The sequence below is a fragment of the Desmodus rotundus genome, chromosome 3 (assembly GCF_022682495.2).
Source record: "Desmodus rotundus isolate HL8 chromosome 3, HLdesRot8A.1, whole genome shotgun sequence".
NCBI classification, from domain to species: Eukaryota; Metazoa; Chordata; class Mammalia; order Chiroptera; family Phyllostomidae; genus Desmodus; species Desmodus rotundus.
In genome coordinates, this window is record NC_071389.1 from 42,125,794 (window position 1) to 42,152,457 (window position 26,664).

At 38.7% G+C, this 26,664-nt stretch overlaps 1 protein-coding gene across 3 annotated transcripts in view; it reads left to right on the forward strand.

The window, feature by feature from the left end:
* Positions 1-3,675: 3,675 nt before the first annotated feature.
* Positions 3,676-26,664, forward strand: part of NFIA (nuclear factor I A) — a 367,285-nt gene continuing 344,296 nt past the window's right edge. Inside the window, exons 1-2 of one of the 3 annotated variants that reach the window (XM_045199431.2) lie at positions 3,676-4,198; positions 9,483-10,014. In XM_045199431.2, the coding sequence (XP_045055366.1) occupies positions 4,172-4,198; positions 9,483-10,014 (559 nt within the window). In that variant the 5' untranslated portion in view covers positions 3,676-4,171. The remainder of the gene's footprint in view (positions 4,199-9,482; positions 10,015-26,664) is intronic. The other 2 variants (XM_024565329.3, XM_024565326.3) reach the window with 2 other exon arrangements.

Here is a 26,664-nt window from a genome sequence, read left to right on the forward strand (position 1 = left end):
GGATATTAAGACTGGCCCAGTTCACATTTCTTCTTGTTACTACAACCCCCCCTGTGGAGGGTATGCAGGGAAGATTGCTGACTGGCTCATTCTGAGATGGAATCTGGCCTCTTGGCCAAGTCTTTGACACCAATCCAGTGGAAACCAACTGCAGTAGCTTATCTTGGAGACAGTAACTGGCAGCCTCTGACTAAAATATATCCATCTCTTCCTTTCCCCTGAGCAATGTAGACACCTAATTCTGTTGGGAAGTGAGTGAAAAATAATATGGGCTCTTTCCCATCTTTGTATTAAATTTCCATCGAACAATTTTCCAAGGCTTTAGGCCTTCTGATCAGCTCTGGTGTGGAAATTTGATGTAAGAATCCACTTGGATGCTCAGTTCAGCAACATGATTCAATTTAGGAATATAACCATTTAAGAGAAATTGGCATACAAATGACCAGCAGGTCAAAAAACTAGAGAAGAAAAATGTTTGAAAATGCTAGTGATAAAGTTAATCTCAGTAAGAACTATAGTTAATGATGTTGTCACTTAATGAACCCCATTTTTTACTGTTTTGGGTATTAAAATCTAAATCATATTAATAAGATCTCCCTATAAAGTAACCTCTAAAATGAGAGGTATTTGAGATGTACATATAAGTGAAACCTTATTGACGTAATTTATATATCTAAGAGGATTTCACTAAAACTGGCAAGGTAACATTTCTGCAAATAAAACACAGTAAATGCAAGGCTGGGCTCTGTGCCAGGAAGAATATGGATAGCCAAGAGCACGACAGGAGCCTCCTTTGCGCAGAGACAATCCCATTTCAAGGCAGCCTCCCAACACTTGCAAAATAAATGATTGGAGTGGTTATTTCCAATAAGGAGTTTCTCCTTCCTAACAATGGATCATTTATATGATTGCAGTAAACTAGTTTTCCTACTTTACCTGTTTCCTAGACTGTTCTCTCTACTCTCTTTTCCTTCTTTTCTTTCCTCCATCCCTGCTCGCTCACGCTCTCACTCTCTCTCTCTTTCTCTCTCTCTCTCTCTCTCTCTCTCTCTCTCTCTCTCTCTCTCTCTCAAGTGCTTTAGTATCTTGGTGAACTCTGAACAAGGATTTACTTTTGCAACTTGGGAAGAGGGGAGAGAGTTGGAAATGTTTTTTACCCCCAGTCTGCCCTTTGAGAAACATCTGCTTCTTTGTGTGTGTATTTAAATTTATGCCTGTTGGAGAGAAAGTTACCAGAAGCCTTTTTGTAACTGTAACTCTTCTACTGTATTTTTCTCAGTCGTGTTTCCAAAGGCTGTAGTTGGAACTGTGCTTTGTAGTGTTTCCCCCGCCTCCTCTCACCCTCCCAGCGCCCCCTACCCCGCCCGGGCCTCCCTTCTCTGGCGGGGGAGGGAGCGGGAGCTGGCGGAGATAGGAGAGAAAGCAGGAGCGGATGTGAAGGGCTTTGGTGCTGAACTTGGATCCAGCCCTTGCCTAGAGGGCGCAAACAATCGTCCCACATCCAAAAGTCTTACGAAGGGCGCCAAAAGTTACTTAAGATAATATTGCTAACCGCAGAGCTGGAAATCGCGGGCACAACCACGATTCAACAAAAGAAGTTTTTAAAGTAGAAATATCAGCATTAAATTACTTTTCCCCATTTTTTTTTTTCAGCCGGGGAGACGTGCCAGTCGTTTTTTTCTTTTTAAAACATTTTTTTCTTTATTCTTTCTTTCTTTTTTTTTTTTTGAGATTCAATTAAAAGAACAATCTTTGCTATTTTGGACTGAGGTAGATGTGAAGCTATCTTTTAATACACAAAAAGAAAGATTTTAATCTGCTCTGGAAGACAGCTTCCCAGAGTACACACTTGAACAATAACTTCTCACTGTGCCTCAGTTACATGTTGGGACCGTCAGCCAGAAACTTCTTCTATCGAGGAAACTTGGAGCGTGTTGAAGTTATAGATCCCAGCAAAGGTTTTCGTGGTGAGGGATTTTATCTCTGTAACTTGGCTTAGCTTTTAGGATATTCCCCCCCCCCCTACTGAAATCCAAAAGGAACCGAGGAAAAGCAGTTGTTTAGTTTGGAAAAATGGGACCCTCTCATTAAAAGTTTAAGTCATTCTTTCCCTTCACTCCTTAATAAATAATCTGAGAGATATCCAAGGGTATTCAGAATCTGGGAGTGTGAAAATGGTCTCTTGAGCATTCAGGAATTGTATTAGCAATAAAGTAACTGGAGAACAAACATAAAATAGCTTTAGACAGATGCAGAATATTTCAGGGGATTTTATTTCACTTTCCCCAGTACCATATTTGTCTCCCCTTATTTAAAAAAGAAGGGTGTGTTTCTGAATGAGGGTGACCTTTAACACCTCACCTGACCCTCACCTGCAGAGTGGGCATTACTACAGGAATTCCCTCTTTTCAGAGGCTGTCTAAGCTATGTAACCTCTACCAAGGTGTGTATTCCCCTGTCTGTGTGCCAGTGTCTTTCAACATGATACGCTAGTCTTTCCTTTTGGAATTTTGAGGATTTGCAAATGGCAGCAGGCTGCAAACTAAACTGAGGGAGATGAGGGGGAAGAGATGGGACGGGGGTTTGGATGAAGGAGGTATATAGTTCACCCCCCCCCAAGCAGGGAGGAGAGCTTAGAGAGAAAATATGAGGTTTAAAAAAAAAAAAACTGGAAAAGCAGGCTTATTGGCAACTGGCCAAACCCTAAAAACCACCCCCCTTTTCTGCCAAAACAATACTTTAGCAAACCTAAAATAATTGCAGGAAGCTCTTTTCCATTTTAAGAACTATTACCTGGGGGAGGGAAAAAGAGGGGATTCTTAAAAGGCACCCTTCCAGAGGTGTCCCAGGCACAGGGACGGTAATGATAGACTGTGTGCAGTTCTGGGCACGCGTTTGTGGACCTGAATCTCTCTCCTTCCGAGGGGGCATCCCTTCACCATTTCTTTTCCTAAAAAGAAAAAGATGTCACAGCTAAACCACTGTTGTTTCTGAACGTGCTAGAACTTTTTCTATGGCGTCTGTGTTCAAACCCACTAGTTTTCACAGTCCTGGGAGGGAACACGCTCATTTAATCTCCGCCTCCCTTTCTCCAGATAACCCCCACCCCCCAAATCCGGTGAATCTCGTGTGTGAAAATTTTCTCCACCACCCCCGCTCCTGAATGCCATCGGACTGAAGCTGCACAAAGTTTGCAGGATTTTGTGCATAATTTACCTTTGCCGACGATTTAATTCTATTCCTACAGAAAGCTTCGCTGGGGAGATTACAATGCTTTTGAGCCGTACCGCATTTTAGAGGGAAAGAAAAAGTTACCTAGGCGGTCCGATTTAAAAAAAAAAAAAAAAAAAAAATTTGCATTCATGCAAATCGTCCCGCGGGCCTTGTCCCAGGTTCTCTCCTTGCCCACGCCGCGAACCTGGGGGTACCGGGCCACCTGGCAAAGTTGCCCAAGTCCTCCCCCGAGGTCCGCGAAGGTCTGCGGCGGGAGTTGGGGGATGGGGATGAGGAAAAGTAGTTTTGTTTGCTTAAGCACATCCTGTGGCAGCCTATAGCTGCCCGGGAGGACAGACTGTAACTGCTTCTCACTGCGTTACCCAGTAATGCGCTGAGCGGGGACCGAGGGGGGGCGCGGGGGGGGGGCCGCGGGACGCGCGAGCCAGCGAGCCCAGGAGCGGGAGAGGGAGCGAGCGAGCGAGCGCGAGCGGCCGTGGAGGCTCGGACCGGGCTGGCCGCGCGGCGCCGCAGCCGCCCCCTCCCCCACGCACCCCCCCGCCCCCGGCGGCGGCGCGAGCGGGCGGCGGCAGTGCGGTGCGGTGCAGAGCGGAGGCTGAGGCGGCGCGCGGGCGGCTCGCGGCACCCGGCCGGGCGGGCGCGGGGGCGGGAAAGGGTGCGCTATGCCTTTAACGCCCGCGTACAGTAGGCATGTATAGTGGAGTGTAGGGAAACTCTAGGCGGGGTTAAAGTTCAGCCCATGGAGCGGCAATAGCGCTGGCTGGCTGCAGTTGAGCCGACTTGGAAATGTGAACGCAAGAAGCAGGCTTGATTTTTTTTCTCCCCCCTTCTCTCTCTCTTTCCTCCTTTCTCCCTCTTTCTCCTTTCTCACCCGCACTCACGCACACCTCCAAACCGCACACCCAGACGCACACGCACACCCCGGCGCCCGGCAGTTATGTATTCTCCGCTCTGTCTCACCCAGGTAAGCAGCTGCTGGGATGCGGAGAGGCTGGGGGGGCTGGGCCGGCGGGGGCCGGGCAGGGGCCGGGCAGGGGGTGCCGCGGGCCGTCGCGCCGGCCCGGCCCGGGGCATGTGTCTTGGTGTGTGCCCGTGTCTGCGTGTGTGCGCGTGTGCTTGTGTTGGGGGGGGGGGGCGTCGGAATACAGCTTTAAGAAAGTAACTTTGTTTCCATGCGGGTGCATTCCTCTTGCACGCCATTTGTGTGGGCACATGGCTAATGGCGCCCTCTTATTAATGCGTTAATTAATATCGGGGCGATGGACTGCGGAACGGCTCTGCTTTCGGACGCCCCGCACGTGTTTCAGCGGGTTGCAGCCCATGACACGCTGAAATCTAGACTCAGCGTTTCTGCAGCCAGGAGGCCGGGTCGCGTAGTTCCGCGGCGCCCACCGCACACCCCGCACGCTCCGGGCAACTGGAACCACGGGTGCGGGAGAACTCGGGTCCCCGCGCCCATGGCCCGCTTCCAGAGCCCGCGCCGCAGTAGCCTCGCCAAACTCTTACTTTTGTTTATTGTTTGTCAGCCTTTGCGGTCCCGCCGCGGGAGGGACGCGGGCCGGCGTCCTCGGCCCCGGCCGGGACAGCGCCCCTCGGACGCGTGCGGGCGGCGGCGAGCCGGCCCCTGGGCTCCACGGAGCAGGGCTGCGTGGACGCGCGTCCCCAGCGCCATCCGGGTGGAGCCTGCTCCTCGTCGCTCGTGTCCCGTTCGCTTTCCCGAGTGAAAGTTTCGGTGCCGAGACGAGCCCACGCTGCGCAGAGCCGTGGAGGCCGCGGGCCGGGGAGCGCCGGGCGGAGTTGGGCTCGCGGCCGCCAGCCCAAACGGCGGCCCGGGCCGGACGCGGCTCCCCCCGCCGCCGCCTCCTGCCACTGCCACTGCCGCTGCCGCCGCCGCACTACTCGGGACGCTCCGCGCGCAAGACAGGGGCAACTTTTCCCTCCGACTCAAGTCGGAGCGTGGGTCTCTATCGCCCCAGCGCCCCTCCTTTTCCATGCCCTCCCTTTCCATCCCTTCCTTGTCTGCACCACCCCTAGGCAAAATATTGCTACTTCATGGCTCCCAATCTGGTCCCTTTTGAATATATTATTTATTTTCTCTTGACTAAAAGACATGAAGTCAAAGTGATTTTGCGCTAAAAAAATTTTTTTTTAAGTGTAAGCCTTCATACTGTTTTGGTATGTTGCGATCTGACCATTAATCACCCACATGAAGCTGTGTGCTTCATCTAAAATGTTTATTCACCACTCTTAAAAAAAAAAAACCTGCTACCACTTAGTGCCTTCATTTAGCAGGAGATAACGGTTTAACCGGAATACTTTCTGCAAAGCTAAAAAGTATCAATAGTTTTTTTTTTTTTTTTTCCTCGCTCCTTTCTAGATTCGGGATTTCTTTCCCACATGACATCCCTTCGTATTGCAGTATCTAACAGTAAAAATGCCGGTTATTTGATCCTCGAAGACTGTTAAATGCACCTTTATGTTGAAATGGTCTGTCTGGGATTTAGGCCTAGCATTAATAATGGATAGCAGTTGCTTTTAGTTATTGTAAGAGGTTTTTTTTATTTTTCTCTAGCAAACTTTCAAAGTTCCTATTTTAGTAACTTGTGGAAGTAGGGAATGAAACTTTCCCAACCACTCTGGCAAGGTTCACAACTGCATATGGATAAGATGCAAAGTACAGTGAAAATGCTGAGATTCAAAGACCGAGGTTCTAACTAGCAAAAGTTTGCAACACATAGAATTTGTAGATAACACCAGTGTGCTGCAGTGGTAGGGTACATGAACGTCTTCTCAAGTGCGCTCTCAAAAAGATACATTCCTATTTTGGGATGGTGCATATGGGAGGATACCTGTGTATCCATGCAGGCCCCGGGGACAGTAAGGCATTTATAAAAAGTTGGATTCTCTTGGTTTGTGAGTTATTATCACATTAAGGAAGCTTTTTTTAAAAAACACATTTGGCAGTGTGATTGATACATTCACTAGGCCTTCTGGAAACACCAGTAAGAGAAACGCTTACTTAGTGTAACAGTTTGTGAAGAAAATGTACACTAAATAGCAAATGAGGGCCATATATTTTATGATTTATTCTTTTAAAATTGATTTACAATTTATTTAACTTGCTGGAATATTTATAGAGCTTCAGGGCCAGTTTTTAAAAAGGAAAACTTAGGTAGCTTATTCGTCCTTAAAGTCCAGTAAGCATCATGATAAAAATACTCTAACTGAAAGAATAAACTCCAAATATATATGTGCAATTTTTTTAAAACTTTGCCAGAAAAAAATGTAGTACATCTTACTTTAATTGCTAGGCATATCATAACCAAATCATACACCTGGCCACAGAGTGATAGGTGAACCTTTCAGAAGTACTGTCAGAAATGCCAGCCTTCAGTGGTTCTTAAACTTGCCTAACTGACAAACTGGTCAGGATTTAAGGTGCTGCTTCAAAGTCATACCACTTTTGAAACAGGTTTTCAGGCTTGTTTTTATTGGTGGCCTGTAACTTTCTCACCAAGCACATATTTAAAACGTTCTTTGTTTTCTTTAGAATATTTTGAATTCGTACATACCTTGTGGCTGTGTGTGCAACAACATGATTTGTAAAGGCGCACTGTCTTTTTAAACTAATGTATGCTCCACCTGGACATTTCTTACAAGTTAATGATGATCTGTAGTTCTGATGTTCTGGACTATTTCTAATTATGAGATGAGAACGATGACTAGCACTTAAATTGTGCATGTGAGCAAAGTTATACAAAATATTATGCACTTTTATTGGCACATTCTTGAAATCTTTGGGGAATATAAGATGTAAATACTTTTGATGCAAAATTGGGGACTTAGATTATTCTTAATGATTGGTTGACATAGTTGGCCTCACTTAAGTATTTTTATGATGAGATATATGGGCATTTGGTTGGCAGGTAAACAAAATCCTCTTGAACATGAATGAATGCAGTTCGCAGTTAATCTGAGAAGCGTGTTGGGAGTATGTTTAAGCATTTAAATGCTATATTAGGATATTTATTTAAAATGTTTATTATTAATAAAGTTTTTAATAAGATAACTTTTAAAAATAAATATGAATTGCTTGGAGCTATGTTATTCTTTGCATTATAATATGGGGCCGAGACTTTAAAAATAAATTCTCCTTTTGGTGGAAGCTCACTCTGTTGTTAAGGTAGACTCCAGTAGTTCGTTGCATAATGCCACTACAGCCTTCGTCTCCAGCATGTCCTGTGTCTATAATAAAATCAGTCAATGCGAAGGACTGTTTCGGACCCCAAATTTTAGAGCATTCCAAGGATGAGCTCAATACTTAGCAATGTTTAAATGCTTTGCCGTGTGGCGTGTACCTTATTAGATAAACTGCGACTTGAAAATTGCCCCCCCAACCCCATTTCTCCCTACTATAGTATGGAGATAAGAAAGATGCTCAAACATCAGAAATTTTAAAATGCTAATGGTTTTTTGGTAAAGAATAATGTATTTCTTTATTTTTCTCTGTTCCCTCTTAAAGAATGCTCACATGTTATAAAAGCTGACTTCTTTTTGGATTCTTTTATTGAGAAAGAGCAGTTTGCAAGCTAAACTTGAAATACAGAGCCTGAAATTTGTTCAGAGAGGCAAAAAAAAATGTCACTTATTGAAATGATTTATTATATATTGCATTAGTTTATACTTTAAAAACAATGATATGTATTGTTTAGATGATTGATTATAATTTATAATATTTTCAACAGGATCTATTGTTAAAATAGTTTACCGATTTTAACCACTCAGTCTACACTGAATATTTAAAAGTTTAATAATTGCTTTAATAGTAACAATGTTTTGGACACTGCTGTTACTTTTACTTCCAAAGTGTATATTTAAATGGATAGTACGAACTGAAAAAGAATGGATTTTATAATATTTGTCCGTCTTACATTCTTTTAAAAAGTCATCAGGTATCTCTTTGATTTTTTTATCTTCATTTATTTGAAAGTAAATAATTTATCTTTTTGGGGGGTTGCGCGGCGGAGAGAAGTTATGTAAGATTAGTGTGGGTTGGTTAATCAAAAGTTAGATGTACTCAGAAAGCTTTGCGGAGGTTACTGTTTAATTTTTCTTCAATTTTATTTTTATATTTACTAAGAAAATGTCAAGTAAAAGATTCAAACATCTTCAATAAAACAGTAAGAAAATTTAAATATTTTAAATTCAATTTTATTTTCAAATGACTTGAATTTTAAAAGGCATCTATGAGGGTTTTCCTGGAGTCTTGTAAATATTTAATATACCAGGCTCTCTCTTTTTTTCTCCCCTGCAAGAAAAAGCCTGAAATATTATTTTCAAAAGTGAATTATTCCATGTTTTAGGGATGATCATTACCGAAGGCATTTTGCAATCATGTCAGTAAATTAAATGTATTTAGTTGCAACATTGTTGTCACAATGTTGCATTGTGTTTACTATCTGGCATGTACACTTTTCTTTGTTTTTTCCCTTTCCCCCTTTTTTTGTTTTATTCCCATAGTATCAGCAATTATATCTTAGACATAGACCTTTTATTTTAGTCTGATAAATATCAGATTCATGCTTTCTTTTGTATATGGTCTCTGACATATTTTCCTAAGTTTTTGACTAAAAATATTTATGTGCAACTATAATACTTAAAAAAGAATTAAGATGTTACCAAAATGACTCAGAAGCAGATTAGAGTCTATGTGCAGTGTTTTTAGAGGGAAAGTCTTTATTTTCATTGATTGCAGAGATGATTTTTGCTCCTAGACTTCCATAAACATTGACTGGCATCTAAATGTTTAGGATTTGCCAATCTGGCGGCCGAACCCTGGCTGTACTACAAGTAGTGAGGTCAAGGCTGGAGCAAAATTAGATATGACTTCCTTGAAATAGGGTTAAGATTATATATTGTTATAATCATTTTGGTAAACTTTACTTACTATCTAAAGGATTTGCAACTGCAGCCTGACCATAGAACCTAGGACACTTTGGTAAATATACCAAAACATTATTAAATTTTTAGCAATTTTCTCTGTTAGGTTGTGAGAAATGATACTGGTAGTTTTCTTTTTTCCTTCTTGGACTTCCCATAGGGGTTCTATATACAATTTTGGTAATGTATAAGCCTTTACATCAAATTTCAAGTGAAATAAAGATTTTTTTTTAGGCGACCATCTGAAAGAAAAGGCGTTTCTTTTGTTTTCAGTGTGATCATATTTTTGTTTTTATTCATTTCTCTAGGATGAATTTCATCCTTTCATCGAAGCACTTCTGCCCCACGTCCGAGCCTTCGCCTACACATGGTTCAACCTGCAGGCCCGAAAACGAAAATACTTCAAAAAACATGAAAAGCGTATGTCAAAAGAAGAAGAGAGAGCTGTGAAGGATGAGTTGCTAAGTGAAAAACCAGAGGTCAAGCAGAAGTGGGCATCTCGACTTCTGGCCAAGTTACGGAAAGATATCCGACCCGAGTACCGAGAGGATTTTGTGCTTACAGTTACAGGGAAAAAGCCTCCATGTTGTGTTCTTTCCAACCCAGACCAGAAAGGCAAGATGCGAAGAATTGACTGCCTCCGCCAGGCAGATAAAGTCTGGAGGTTGGACCTGGTTATGGTGATTTTATTTAAAGGTATTCCGCTCGAAAGTACTGATGGCGAGCGCCTTGTAAAGTCCCCACAGTGCTCGAATCCAGGGCTCTGTGTCCAGCCCCATCACATAGGGGTTTCTGTTAAGGAACTCGATTTATATTTGGCATACTTTGTGCATGCAGCAGGTAAGTGCGATGGTGAGCAGTTGTTCCACTTTCTTGTGTGTGTTTCTTTCCTGACGATCTGTGTGTGTGCCGGGCCGTTCCTGAACGCCCTAAGTTTGCAGGCTGTGTACATAGAGACAGTGTGGTTTCAAAGGTGGGCCTAAGTCAGAACAGCCTCCGTGTCTGAGGTGCCGCCTTCATTCCGTGGAAAAGCATAGCTTTGAGAGAAGTCACACTAAGTTGGGTTCTTTTGGCAACTAGTGTTATCAAAGGTGTTGGGTAGTCAGTTATGCGATATGTTTAAGTCACATTTTTTGATGATGGGTGAGAGAAGCCTCATAAAAACCCTTGTAATAAAGGGTGTAATTTAACTGGCAAGTGATCTAGTTAAAAAGCATCTAGTTTGGTAGTGAAGCAGTATTTTTAGTTGCTTTGCTTCTGGGAGTGTTTTTAACCTACTGGGACCTCCTGAACCCTTTGCTAATTAAGAATAGGTTGGAGGTAAGATTACTATCAAATTGCTGATCATTTATGAGGGAAAAAGCACTACCTTAATATGCAAACTTAGTAGCTTTATATTTAAGAGCTTTTAGTGTTGTCTAAGATAGCTAAGGGAAAAAGCAAACCAACTCTTAAAGTAATTGATGGAGAGGTTAACCTGAAAAGTAACCAACCTGTATAGTGCACGGGTACATTGCGAAATCCATGTTGGTAATTGGGTTAGTGAGTTGCTTTGATTCGTAATAAAATTGTTTATTGTTTCGGGGCTGTTTTTAAGGCATGTTTTACCTGTGCATATTACAGCATTTCGAGCGGCATTCAGGATAGAAGTATTGAGGACCGGATAAAATAATGCATTTTTACTTTGTTCCTTTCGTCTTGTTTCAGACAAAAGGTTCATTGTGTTATATGAAATCTCAGGGCTTGTGTAACTTGTTGACTTTTTATATGTACATATCGGTTTTGAGAGAGCACTTTAATGGCAGTTACTTGAGCCAGATGGAAGAAAAACGGTTGTGGAGTCCTACCAAGTAGATCATTTGGGGGTTCATATAATTACGTATTTTTTCACAAAGGACAGAGAAGATGTTACCTGTAAAATCAATACTGTACTGTTTTGCAAAACATTTTTAACTATAAAAGTGCAAACTATTTTTTAAAGAAATCAGCTGAAATCCTATTCGCTACTATTTTCTCAATATATGTTTTAGAAAGAGAACTTTTGTTATCCATCTGTCCTTACATAAGAAACTGGAGAAATTAACTTTGCAAGCATGTCACATCATCATTTGCATTCTGTTGGCAGGGGATAGATGAGTATTTTAGAGGATGTGATATGTAAGTGTTTCAAATATTTGGGTTTCTGAAAATGTATACTTAATTATAAGAAGTGCCTGTTGCTTTAGCAGTTTTTGGTGGTGAAAATGAAAAAGCGGCAACTCTCAAGTGACCTCTACACAGGAGAAGTAGTCCTTTCTTAAGCCCTTGTCCATCGTATTGTTGGTACTGTGTTTTCTGTATTTAAAAAGGCAAGTTAAAAAAATTTTTAAATTTATTTGTATATATAAATGGAGATTCTGAGAAGGAAAGGCAAGGTGCAAAAAAAGTATAGGTGTTCTAAGTGCTTTCAGGGAGCACTCCTTAAAATGTGTTTAATCTTTTCAGTATGTAGAAAGTAACTTATAAAGTATAGTAACTGCTCTAATTGCAGACTGAGAGTCCAACAGGTGATGCGCATCATGGTGTGTACTTGCTTACAAAGTAACGTCAGAATGAAATAGCTGCTGTGTTTTTATCAGCATCTATTCTAAGTTTCAGCAGTGAACATTTCCCTTAGAGTTAAGAGCTGCAACCTTTTTAGCCATTGCCATTACACGCATGCTCTTTCTGTCGTCGTTGACGTTGTTATTGTGCTGTTGCTCCAAGTCCTTGAGCTAACAGTTGCTGGTTGTTTCTATACCTCAAGGGTGATGTTGGTAAAATGACGTGTAGAAGATTGCTTAGGGGAGTTAGCCTCCTTGTTGCTTATGAAAGATTTATTGACAGCAACATGGATCAGACTACCTTTCGGTTTGGTTTTCCTGATATATCCCAGAATCCCTTGTTAGGCCTGAATGCCGGCCAAGTGCTAGGCCATTGGCTTTTACTGGAGCACAGTAATGGCTGCTTCTCTGTGCGCACAACAGGATGATTGCAAAAGAAAATATTAGGGGCCTTTTGTCTGAAAATATTTCACATTTGCTTTAAGAGATCTAGAGACCTGTTATTTGTGGAAGGGAAGCTGCCAATACAAATATGAGGTAGACTGGTCAACTTACATACAACTGATTTGACAAGCATCTGTTATAATACTGAAGATTTGTAAACACTAAACAATGTTTTTACCTCCTTAAAAGTTTTGAGAACTTGCCAGTATTGGCAGGAGGCAGAGACTCTGAAACGTGCTTCAAGAAACGTGCCAGAACCATTGTGTCCTTTTCACCTATAGTACGCTTCCCCCTCTCTTTCTTTTAAAATGGCATATATTGTTTTATACCCCAAAGTCATCTTTTTTTCCCTAGATGGCCACAGAAACGACATCTTTTTTTCCTTTCTAAAAATGTATACAATTAGTGCTTTATTCCTTGTTGTCTTCTTTGGTGGGAAGTTGAAATCTTAGAACACACATGTAAATGCTGGAAGCTAATGAAGAATCAATCATTTTTTAAAAAGCAGAGGTGATTTATTTTAAGACATATTGAGACACTAAAATACAATACATAAGTTACATTCCATTTTTTTTCTTTAAATCCAGTGGCATTCAAACTGTGGATTTGTGGCTGATAAACAGTAACAAGTATAATGAAATCAGAGTGATTCCAAAAGACTGAGAATTTAATCTTGTTAAAAATATAAAAGAGTAAAATCATTTTGTGCCCTGTTTGAGCCGTTCTTCCCTTGTACCATATGACAACTTGGAGATCTTATGGTATTGTGGCAAATGGTTTTCTTTGTGGGCGTGTAACAGTAAAGCTAATTTATGACCAGTCTTTACCAGATGATCTGTATCAGAATCTACAATATACCCGGCACGTGGCAAGGTCACAATTTAAGTTGTTAAGGTCATAACCTTAGCCACCAGGCATTTGACCTTTTAGATAAAGTTAACCTTTGTTCATTAGTAGGCACTCAACCGAGAACTTTCTGGAGTTTTGTTGTTTTTTTTTTTTTTGAAACTGCTCTGTATAACTTCTGGTAATGTAATCAGATTCTAGGAAGATTTTCAATTGAGTTTGTTAAATTTTGTGAGAGGTTAGATTTTTACAGAACTTATCTCTTGGATAGAGGTAGGTTGCTTTACTCTGTAGAGTGACATTGTCACAATTTATTTTTGATAGTTATTACCTGCTGTGGGGTAGAATGAAAGCTCTGAGGCAGCTGTGTAGAGATGTTTAAAGACCAAAATTAAGAGAATTATGTTTAATTCAATTGAGGCCTGTGCTAGTTTTCAAGTGGCCTTGGGCCCAAATGCTAAATCACACGAGCACCTTCACTTTTTGCAGATGACGAAGTTTCTAAGATTGGAAGTATTTTTAGTAGTCTTTAAATTCACTTTGAAAGACCAATAAATGACCAAAATTTGTCTGGTAATTGCTGTGATTGTTAATTAACCAGCGAGAGAGAAAATTGAATTTGTCCTAATGGTAGCACAAGCACTTAAGTTGTGAAGTGAACATTTTTGCACGGCGACGTTTTAGTACAATAGTTACTGATTGCTTTCCTGCTCCCCCGTTACTACCTTTACTTAGCTTTGCTTGGGCTAGGAATAGCAAAGGTCCCGTCACTCATTGCAGGAGCTGTTGCAGTGACTCGGAATTCTGGTACCTGTCCTATAAACCTGTACGGCAGTATTACTGATTACTACATCACCTGTGCCATATTGTTCACTTAATTATGCTGGTGTGAATGCTCATGTAAAATTATTTACATTACTGTGAGTTTTGCTCTGTTATGCCACATATTATTCCATTTCAACAAAGAGAGAGAGAGAGACTCCCACTTAGGTGCATTTTAGTTTTATTTTGGCTTCGTGATTGCCATTCCTTCATAGAGTAATAGAGAAAGCCGTGATATGCAGATAGACCAGATGGTCATGTTGACAGGTTGAGAATTCACTTCCTACTGCTTCAGAGCAGGTGTAAGATTAGGAGTATCTGTGTATGAGCATGTGTGTGCTTCGTGTGCATGTGTGTGCACATTCAGGCTGCAACAGAGTGTTGTTTAGAGCACTGGGAGTGATATCTTTTTTTTATAAAGTTGGTACTTTACATAGAGTGTAACTATATACATAAAGTTATAAGTGTGTATAAAGTGATTATTGTAAACAATATTAAATTAATCATGTTAGATTGTTACAGTTTATAATTTTATGCCAAATTAATTACGGTAATTCCTTAATTTGGGGGTAACTTAACCACATTAGTTTATGGCACTATTGCATACCTAAGATACATTCCTTATGTTCTGTTAGCAAGCGTCTGTGTGTCTGTGTTTATGCTCAGGTCTAGGACTAGACATTATATAATTAAACTTCTTCAGTATCTTAATAAAAACTCCCGGGTAGGAACGTTGTGTGGTTAGTTTCTGTGATTTATAATAATACTCTATGTCTGGAAAAAGAAGGAGGAAGACTAATATACAGTGATATTTAAAATTAATAGAGTAAATACCACCCTATCTCGAATTCCAGCTCTGATCCTAAACTCATGATAAATTGTTTGTGGCTGACTGATCTACTGTAAACCATTAGTATATGCACACAATTTTAGAAAAATTTATTTATCTTTTTATTTGTCTCTCACATCTTCAAAGGAGATAACATTAACAATCAACAAACTTGAGATAAACGGGGCTTTTATATCCCGACCTTGAGTGTTTTCTGCGTAACTTGACAATAGTAACAATATCCTTTATCTAGAATGTGGTAACAATATCCTCTATCTATAATGTAGTGAGAAAAAAAAGGAAATTCAAAGGTAGAGAATGTATAGGAATAAGAAGAAAGAGTTGTTCTGGAGTAAACCTATGAACGGAGGAGGTCAGCTCATTTATGGCTAAGAGGTTTGAGTGCTGGTAAGAAATTTCTCAGTGCTGCTGGCTTGGATTTGCCTTGTCTTCTTTTCCACCCAGTGATGAATAGCATTAATTTAAACCTATTTAGGGCTAGTGTGGGAGAAACCACAGCCTTTGTTGTGGTCACTGCTGTACACAGTAGGACTGGGTGTTTCACTTGGTTAAGGCCTCAAGCTGCTTCCAGAAGACTCAGAACAGCCTGTCGGCTTTTTAAAACTTGCACAGAAGCAACAACAATTCTAATTGCTCACAAATGTTAATATAGATTATTGAAAACAATTCTGAGGATTAGAATAGGGGGGAAAACAAAATACAGATTGAACACAGTGCATGTGCTAAACGCTGGTTTATTATCATTTCAGCAACAGTTTTTTAGAGGCTAGATATTGCTTTTAAATATATTATAAATTGTAAATCCTTGGGAGTTCGGGTAAAGAGAAGGAAGAAGTCAGGTGGAGGAGGAAGAGAATGAATGAATCGGCATGCTTTGTTAAGAGAAACATAAAACCGTGAACTTCATCGCAAATGGAGATGCTCTAAAAAGTGTTTTGGTTTAAGTAATGACTGTAAGAGGATCGTGAGCTGCCAGATATCAAGAGGAGGATTTTATAGTCTCTCTCCCCACAATTTTTTGCATAGTTTGTTTCAGACTAAGATACTACTGGTGGCTTTCGGAGTTTCTATTCAGATTTTTAGAAAGAAACGGTTCACAAAAATTCTTTTTAGCTTTTAGGGGTCCAATTAGGGACACTGTGGCATGCATAAACTTGAAAAGGGGCTATTGAGAATGTCTGTTATCACCATTTTGCCTTTTAAGGTGACAATTTACACTGTTAACTTTGTGGCTGCTGTCTGTCACTAAGGCAACTGTAAGATAGAAATTACTGATCCAAACTTTAGTGTCCCTAAACTTAACCAGAATTCTCTACCTGCTACAAAGACAGAAATTACTTTTCCCCCTAGGTTTTCCCCCAAATATTAGAAAGCACTGCTGTATGTTTTGTTATGATACTTCCACAATGTAAAACTATATTTTATCTAACAGAATTTGTCCTCCTATTTTAGTGAAATAAACATGGCTTACGAGGCAAAGAAAGAAATCCACAAATGACAAATTGCCGCAACTCCATGGCAGAGGATATTTTTTGCTGTTTCTGTTTGTAAAAAGAAGCTAAATAAGATAAAATTGAGAGAAAGAAGTTCATTTGAATTGTGTATTTTGGCAAGTGTTGGTGTTCATTGACATGTAATAATATATTGCTCATCCCACCCCAGAGATGATCAGGGTGATAATAATAACTGGAGATTGAAGTGGAGTCGCTTAATCTTCTTTGCGAACTTTACACTTACTTTTCTTCGTGTCTTTTATATACCTTCCTAGTGGTAGATATTTTGGACCTTGATTAATTGAGAGGTAGATGGAAGGAAGGAAGAGAAGAAGGAAGGCAAATAATCTGTTGAGTATCTATTTTATAGCAAGCTCTGTACTAAGTTTCGCCCTTCATTGTAGCTTTCTTTTTTTCCCTTCTTCTTCTTCTTTCTTCTTTTTTTAAAACTTCATAGCCATATTGTGAATATATAATACATTCTCTTATTTGTACAGGTGAAAATAAAGTCTCAGAGCGGCCAAGTCACTTGTGCAGAGCAAGATTAAACTTAGGCCTTCTGATTCCAAATCCTTTGTTCTTAAAAATAAAATCCAGGTTCATTCTATGTCCTTTCTATCCTGTTGCCTGGAGTTGGGTGTCATTTAAATGGTATCACACACCTACCTTGAATCAAAGGGGAAATAAAAAGTCAAAATCCAAACCCTTCCCACGGAGATACTTTACAGTGGAGTTAGTTCAGTTCTTAGCCACGGAATGAGGCTGCACTTGGTTGGAAGGAGACATGGTCTTGGGCTTGTTGGTGTTGGGGGTCAAAAATCTGGAATGACTTGTTCTTTGTTGTGTTTTAGGAAGTTGAAGTTAATGAAAAGAAGCATTATGACAATGGTTTACGAATTTTTTATTTTTTATTGCTTTGGTAAGGCAAAGTTAGATGAATTTGGGAAGCTATTAGGAATTAAAAATCAGAGTTGCATGTAACATTTTACTAGGTGGATTTTTAAAACATTTACTTATATGCATGATATATATACATTTATAAGTTCCCTTAATGATTTCCCTTAGATTTTAACATTTAAAATTTACTTTGTTCCATAAAGATCCTTTGATTATGGCCTTGTGTATAATTATTTGAAAGAAAGAAAAAATACTTTTTTTTAAAGTTAAAAAAATTAAAATAGGAAGGAGAAAAATTGAAAGTAAAGACAAGCTGTATCTTAATGCCTTTAAATGGTTTATTGATAGATTTATGTAATGTCCTTATATCTATTTCTTTAAACTTAGTCAAAATTAGTTCTTAATGGCTTTAGTGCAAAAACCCAAAGCCTCACTCAATATGAATTTTATATTTGTAAATAGAAAAAAATGACCAGCAAGATAAAGTTATACTACATTAATTTTTTCTACATATTAATTCTTCGAGGGTTTATTTTTTTAAAAGCTGCTGAACTGGAACTTATATTGAATAAAATAGAAATATAACTTTCTTTTTAAGAAATGCTAATAAATCTTAGAGTTGTTGATAATCAGTTATGTTGGAAGAAGGAAATTTAGGTGTGTCAATAAAAGTGATTAAATTGGAAGCAAAAAGGATTAGAGTTTAAAAAAAGGATTCGTACTCATTGTCCTTTCCACACACTGCTTGCCTTTTGATGCCTCTCGTGTTTATGGTGGTCCCAAATAACCTGTGAATTTCCAGGCAGGAACAGTTTTTAGAATATGTACGATTTATATAAATATTTTAATGGCTATTTTTGAAATATTGTATGGGTTAAAAAGTGAGATGAAATAAAAGTAATGGTAAAACATTTAAAAAGTGAATGCTACTTAAAATTTTGTGTGTATGTCTGTGTAGCATCTGTCGTTATCAGGCTGTTGTCTTTGTTGCTATGGTTTGGGCAATTTTATTTCATTTTGTAATTTTGCCAGCCCATGATTGGACAGTGCAACATGTTCATGCCGTTGGGGAAGATATATCTGTGGTGAGTCATATAGCTTGATCTGAGTGGTAATATTGTGGTAGGGAAAGGAATTTGTCAATTTCTATTATCCAGTAGAAACTGTGGTGCTACAATATCAATTTTCATTCAATTATCAAAATTAGGGACACATTACTTAATATGGGAAACTAAGAACTATCTCTTCTGTCTTATGTGCCTGCTTCTTCCCTCTTCCCCTATTGGAAGCATTTAGAATTCTGTGTATTTTAATGTTAAAGGGATTAGTTATCTAATTTTAAGCTTCTACATAAAATGAATAGTGTACCTACAGGATCCCTTCATTGTCACTTCCAAATATTCCATTGCTTTGCAAAGGAGCTGACATTACAAGTTCTTGGGTTGACAAATTCTCATCAACTTTTGTGAACATTTTGGCTGCAGAAGGAGGAAAGTCAAAGGAGGGCCATAGACAGATGGATCTCAGTGTTGGGATGACATCAAGCCCTTCTTCGTGGCATGTTTAAGCATTACAAACAAATGAAGAATGGAGATGCTTAAAGAGCTGACTATAGAATGAGTAATTAAGATATTGTGTGTGTGCATGCAGACCTTCATAATGTTCTATTAAATAGAACTGTGTGGGCACAGCTATAAGAGCAAATTAACAATGAAAATGATCAATATCTTTTATAAGGAGTACAACTCATACGTAATATTGGATGTTAAAATATTGTTGATGGAAAAGTGTATATACCCGAGAACGCGTTATTTTTAGCATTAAGTAATTGTAAGTTAAAGATAAGTGGGTTGCAGACATGTAAGATGAAGCAAGGATTCTGGCTAAGGATTTGACAAAAGCTTGTCTGCATCTTTGTGTGGCTGTGGCACGATTTTTGTATAATGCATATTATATAAACATTACTAAATTAGTAAAGTTTTCACTTGATTCATTTAGTTGTCTTTTTCTTCCCTTCTTTTAAATGTTAGATCTTCTCTTTTGGAGAGTAGTTTCAAGTAACTTCTGAGAACGAAGTCTTTGTAACTCGATGCTGTTGAACAGCGTAACTATTGTACGTTCCTGTCAGCAACAGATAGTCTTTGCAATACTTTTATTGTATGACCTCTTAATATGTGACAAAGACATTTTCCTTTTAAATGTACTTTTTGAAGTCCCTCCTTCTCCCTAGCTAATAAAGAATTACAGGGGTTTTTAAGAATATTCAGATGAATTTTTATTATTTTCTAGGCTTGTTCACTGTAAAGAAATAAGTCTTACTTTTTGGAAAAAAAGTTCTGGATTCATGTATTTTAGATTTTCTGTACAAGGAAGGAGGAACAGAGATTAACAGAAAAGTACCACCTCATTGAGCCCAGGATGTATATGGTTCTTTGGAAATGAGAATATTGCAATCTGAAATGTTAGGGTTGAAGAACTAATTGTTCCAAAGATATTTACCCCTCATTTGCAGAAAAGATGGCAAACATACAAAACGGATAAATGTAATCCTTTGTACTTTTACCACCTACATTTTTAAACTGCAGTGACTCTGATTTCTCTAGAAAGGTCAGAGGTTTCAGACAGAAAGCTTTGTAATTCTTCAAAGAGAGACATTTTCAATTTTGCTATGTAAAGACTTATTATACAGGGTCTGGCCTGCGTGGTGTGGTTGGTAGGGTAATAACATGGGTGTAATAATTTATAATTTTAATTCAAACATTTCACCCAAAATGGCACATGCTATGCTTGAGTGTGATATTGTTACATACTGAATTATATCCTTATGATTTTGTTAAAAATAAAAAAGGGGGCATTATTTGTGCCAGACCCTGTACATAGCTTTTTACTTTATTTGCCATTGAGCCTCGGGAATGCTGGGGTAGGGGTGATGCTGAATAAGCCATGACCCATGTCATGAGATAGCAGAATTGGAGGAGGGAAACAGATAGATTGGAGAGAAACACAGATTCACATTTAGAGATGCACGGTGTTGGCCTTTCCTATCAATAACTTTGTCTGAAAGTGAGGACAGAGTAGCTGTGACAATGCTTTTGGCTTTGTACTAGGGTGTTCTATTACAAGCTCTTTAAACTCTTGGGCCAATGCAAGGAGTTTACATACTTGGGTGCTCTTTCTTAGCACTGACTTTGTTGGTTTTTTAAATTGTAGATGTGAGTTTCTTTGGTTATATGTGGGTTTCTTTGTTTCTATTTTGTTTATCTTTTGGACTTTTCCGAGTTTTGGAAAATTTTTCAAGTTGGGGAGTGGGGCACAGAGGGATCTTCGATGACTTTTGTTGTGGGTTACTCCTGCTATTCAGGAAACAAAGGTTCAGAGAGTGTTAGTAATTCACCCAAGGTCACACCAATAGTAAGTGGCAAAGCCAGGATTAAAGCCTGATCTGTCAGACCTCAGACTTGTGTGGTTAACATCTATATTATTTAAATAGGCTTTTCTTATACATTATTTTATTAGCTTGTTGTGTAAACCTTTAATTTCAGGTAGGAGAGCTTTTACAATTGCTTTTATGCAGATGAGGAAACAAAGAAGCTGAGTAACATGTCCAAGGTACACGGTTAGTAAGTGGTTGGGGCTGGTAACTAGGTCATACCCTTCTGTGGCCTGTTTTCACGCTCTAAGGCGTTTCTCAATATATCAAACTCGCTAAGCTCCACCTCTGAATGTATGGATGGGATCAGAAGTGCTCTCTGGAAGTATATAATAGTGCTGAAAGCCATTATTTACTCTGAACTTTAAAAAGTAGTGAGAAACTAGAGCTTTTTCTGTCTTTTTACTAGATTTAGAATTTCGCATGTTGGAGGACACCTTCATTTTATAGGTGAGGAAACAAGGACCATGCACCCCACGAGTTCTAGAGATAGAAAATTCTTGCATAATGGAGAGCAGTTGTAGCCTGTTGTTATCATTTGCATCAAGGTGGATGCTTTTGGTTTGCTGTTGGCATAGAAGATCTGTTTTGGTTGCCTTTAATGACAACTTCTACCCTGTCATTGGCAACTCAGTTCGGCAAACATGTTTTGAGCACTTACTCCCCATTAGGAACTGTGTACCGGGTGCCAACTATGCAAAACTAAAGAAAATACTACAAAATGAGTTGATACATCTTAGATGTAATTTCTTCAGAAATTAAGATTGATATTTTAAAATTAGGATCCTTCCAACCAGTAGCCCATATGAGGTTTTAAACATTTGCAGAACGCATTGTTGATATTGCCTTTTTACTGTGCAACTGGTGCATGTTGAGGAATTCTATCATTCGATACTTCTCCTAAGTGTTACATTGTTACATTTTTTGTTTTCTTATGTCAAAAATATCTGTGTGAATGGAAGGCAAATCCAAGCAGACACAGGACAGTGCACAGGTGGCTTCTATTATTTGATAGTTCACTGTAGCTTATTTTCTCTAAAGAAAGCTGGTGGGGCAAAAAACCCCCCAAAAAACCCTGTTATTTTTTTAAAGAACATCTTTCTAGTGATGCTGAAGTATAGAACAGAGTTATAGAAAACTAAATAGCAGGAGTAGGAGGGAGTGAAAACCAGTAAGGAAGGAAAGGCCCTGAAGAGCAAGCCGTGGTGAATTCATTTGGCAGTTAGTAGTAGTTCCTAAAACAGTCAAGTCCCAGCAGTATAACCTAATATCTTTGTTTTTGCTCCATCTCCAAAGAAAGTTAGCAACCCTGAGACTCTTATACTGAAGTGAATTTTAAATGGTCGGAGGTCTCAAGCTGCTTTGCCTTATTTTCTGTTACAAGAAAACAGATATGGATATACATTCAGACAGGAAGCATGTGAGAGGTCCTGTATGTGTGAGTATGTGCTCGTGTGTTAATGGGACAGGTGTGAGGATCTGCGGGGAAAGTGTGTGCAGATGGTGATGGGAAAGAGAACTTTTGCATGTCTGATAAATGAAATACAAACAGCAACAATCTGGTGGTCCCAAACAGTGGATATTGGATTTTTTTTTTTTGTTCTCTGTTCTATCTGCTTGATGTTTAATCTGAAAATGAAGTCTATCTCTCCAACCATTAAATATGTGAGCTTTTCTTTGTATAGAGAATAAAACAAATGACTTGTTTAGTAATTATTTTCAAAAAGCAGGAAATGTGTGTGTAGCATTGAGAATGGCATGGGATTGTCATAGAAACTCATCTGAACACTGTAAATAAAAATGGATGGGGATTAGTCACAGTAACATGTGGGACATCATGAAACTCAAGACAGATTTCTTTGTTTTACAGTCAGTAAGAGGAGGGAGGCGAACTCTATAGAGTTCATTGGATGTTAGCAGTTTAGTTCTGCCAGGGAATGTAATTAAATAAGCTGCATGGATACAAATGTCAGAATTCACCTGATGATTTTAGCAATATCTGAAGTTCCCTTTAAGAGTATATTATTTACAAGTAATGAAAGTTTAAAAAGTTTGAAAATCTCTGTTTTTGCTACTAATCTCCCTCTCCTGTTTTTCCCTCAAGTCTTATTTTCTTGTAATCTTGAACAGCATTTTTACATATCTGGCTGTTACGTATCATTCTGTTTTCTTTCATCTCTTGTTTTTCATTTAATAAGAATAAAACCAAACATGATAAATAGCATTAATTAATGCTATATATTTTAAAATTATAATATTCAGGTTAGAATTATGGGTCTTCAATATAACGGCCTTTTTCTGTTTTTTTATTAAGTCATTATTTAGAAGGAAATTTTTATAGAGTATTCTCATTGTCTAACGAAGTCCAACATCTGGTAAAAGGATTGCTTGTCTTTAAACTTGGAATGAATCCCTAGTTGTAGATTCCCACCAGGGTGATGTTTCAATAAATGAATGTATCAGCCTTGGATCCTTGAACTTTTGGAGGTAGGAGCTGAAGTCTAGACGGGGGGCTTCAGGATTAAGGAACTCACTAGTGTTATGGAAGGTCTCATGCTTCTGTCAAGTCCTCTTTCACAGTGCCATACGTTATTTTGAAAGCTCTTACTTGTAATCAAGATGATAGATACAATATTTAAACAAGGGTAAGGTACATTTAGATAAATGTGGAATAATTGAAGTAATTAAATTATTTTTCTGGATTGAGTTAACCAGTTAACACAACTAACCTTGAAACTGAAGAGAGCGCAGGCAAAGACATAAACGAAAATTTTGGTGCATGGAACTTGCAGGGGAACCCTGCCTTCCTGCCTGTCTCCCGTGAGTCTCTGTCCTCACTTTGTACTGTAATGTCTGTGTGTATGTGTATTTCTCTCTCTCTCTTGTTGTATTATTCCTTCTACTTGGAACGTCCTCACCTACCTTTAATTGGCCAACATTAGTTTAGCCTTCTTTTCACCGCAGCACTGGGTTATAAGGCCCCTTCCCTACGTTTCCATAGCCTCCTGGTAGCACTGTATGAGTACTCACCATTGGCACTTCCTGTATCATGATAAAATGATCTGCCTTCCGAAGTGGGCTGTGGTTCCTTTATGAACAGGGACTGAATTATGTTAGTTTTTTTGTGTACCCCCATAAGGGTGCAGAGGGCCTGGCACTTAATATAAGATACTATATCAGTATCTACTCAGTATCTTTGTTGAGCTGGGGATTAAGTGGAGAATATGGACTGGACAAAACAAAAAATCTGTGAAGCTGATAGTATGAATTTTAAAACTAGGCAACATATTATATAGTTTTTGGATGTTCACCTCAGGACAGAACTTAAGCCTAAATTTTTTTTATCAGAATGATTTTCTCTTCTTACCCTGTTATGTTAATTGATTTTTTGTTTCTTTATCAAAATCCAAAGTTTCATGTTAATCTAAAGGGGTTATTGACATGTGAATAAGTATAATTTGGAAAATAAAGGTTAAGTGATATTGACTTATTTGTAGAAAACTGTCAGGCTATTTGTTTTCCATCTAACATCCTGGTCTTGACCTTTATTTGAACTATTTACCTAATGAAGCAGATACGGAAGGTGACAGAGTAGGAGAGCCATTGCTCCAGTTTATGTGAGAAAATATCTTTATACGAACAGTCACTTCTCAAGTCCCTACTATGTGCTAGGTACCCAGCTAGGAGGGGTTGTAAAAATTTTTAATTTAATGCTGTTGAATTTTTAAAGAGCATAGTCTTGATTAACAATGGAACCCCCTCAGGATGGATACCTCTTTTTTTTACCCCTTGGGTTTTGAATCACATATTGTTTTGCTTTGAAGGGAAGGTGTCAATCATATCCTTATCTCTGGAGAGCATTTGCAGGTTTGTACGTCTGTCTTCCCTGAATAGGGTGTATTTTGGCGTTGGGACAGGCCAAAGGCAGTAGTAGTAGAAAAGTTAAAAATTGGAATTAAGGAGTTGGGCTCAATTCTATAATGGGAACTACTAAGTCACCCCCCACCCACCCCATCCAGTGCTTTACTCTTATTAAAACTGTTAGACCAATTTCATTAGCTCCGAAATGCAGCAGCATATGTAAATCTTCTTTGTTTAATTGGAGACCTATTGATTGTAGGTAACATAAGCCTCTCTAAGGGAAACAGAACCCAACTGAAGATAAGAGTTTCTCCCCCCAACACATACAGCATTCATGATTTTATTTCTCTAGGCATGTTCATTATCAAAACCGTGCCACTGCAGATTTTCCCATGAAGTGCTTCCGCTTGGCCCCGTTTTCACATCTGAAAGCTCCTACTGGTTTCAGCAAAGGACAATGGAAGCATTTTGACAGAATATCTTTTCTTTCTTCCTTTTTTTTTTTTTACTAACACCTTAAAAATACATAATGATAAAAACATAAAATCAAGTGAAAATTAACTTGCTTTAAAAAGACTGAGAAAAGTCTTTTGTACTTTCATAGAATGCTGAAAGGGATGAACCTCCGGCCATCTTCTTTGGTGAGCAGTCACCAAAAATATTCCAGTAGGTAATGAAAACTAGAATGTAATTTTTTTCACTTACATTTGAATTGAATCTCCAGGCTGCAAACAAGAGAGCGTACCAGCCTGACTTTGCAAAGTGGTACAAAGCTTGGGATATCCCCGTGTGCTGCTTTGGATGGGGACATCTTATATCTGTTTACACTAATAGAAAACTTGCGTTTTCTTATATATCTTCTTGAAATTCCTTCTGGTTTTATTTCTAAAGGGTAAGATTCAGGTCAAGACCATTATATGGCTAATTGCTTATTAGGTAATAAGAATCTTGGGAAGGAGAAATACGTGTTCAGATGTTGTGGATTTTCATACAATAACTTAGAAATTTAAATGACAAAAAACACATCAGATATTAAAGAGGTAAATATTTTATTTTTCCTTTCTTAAAATATGCCAGAATTGTGTTTAATATTAAAAACTTGAATTAGGAAATACTCTAATTTTTCTTTCATAGTATTATTGATCTCTAAAGGAGATATTTAATTAGTGAAATTATAGCATCTTGTAAAAAATGGTTATTTTCTAATTGTATAATGTTGCTAATGCTGTGGCAGTGAATCCATGGCCTTTCTGGTAGCATTCATCTTTTGTCTAGTGTGGTTGGCCGAACACCTCTCAGGCTGTGAGGAGAGTGTGTTTAGATGGCGTATAGTGGAGAGATCTTGACGGGTACAGAGTAACTTTATAGCAGCCACTATAATGCTTATCAGTGAAATTCTAACTCATTTAATTATTACTTAATTCTCTTATTATACTTTTGTATCTGAGAGAAGATGATCATCTTCATTCTGTCAAAGTGTGGATGCACAGATATTGCTCTTTCCATTTCTTAGTTCAGCATACCTACGAAGGCATTCTGAAGTATGACACCTTTTTTAAAGAACAGCACATCACTGTGTTTACCAAAGTGGATATAGCGAAGTTCTGACTGGGCTTGTGATGAAGTAGGAAGCTCCTCAATTCAGTTAAGTTCATCTTTTAGTGCTGCACGCATTCATATTCAGTCAGGCTCTTAAAAATTTTCTTTTGGAAATTATTCATAGAAATTCAGTTCTATAACCACATATTGAATATTATCATTGGAAGAAAGGGCTGTACTCATCTATCATCCCCTCTCTGCCAAACCGCAAAAAATCCCACCTTGTTGATTTCTTCTCATATATAGGTGATACGTGATATATGATACATGATATGGGGGGGGGGGTGTTACTGCTGGCTATTTACAACAAGCCTGGATTATCCATTTTAAGCCCCCTCCCAGGAATAGAAGTTTCTTTGAAACCAAGCATAATTAGGATATAACATGGAATGTTAAAAGACTGAATGATAACATTTTAAGCCAAACAGAAATGTGGATTATCTGCTGTTTGGATTTGTCCATGTGGGAGTCACCTCCTATATGGCTGCATCTCCTGTTTGCATGGGGAACTAAAATTGGACTTAAAATAAATATTATCTACATCAGTCAAGTAAAAAAGAATAAAGATGTTTATCCCCTAATTTGACTATTCACATATTTCCTTAGGGAAAAATGGGCTGCATTATTAAAATAATTCAAACTAGAAAAATCAAATGTATTTCTTTT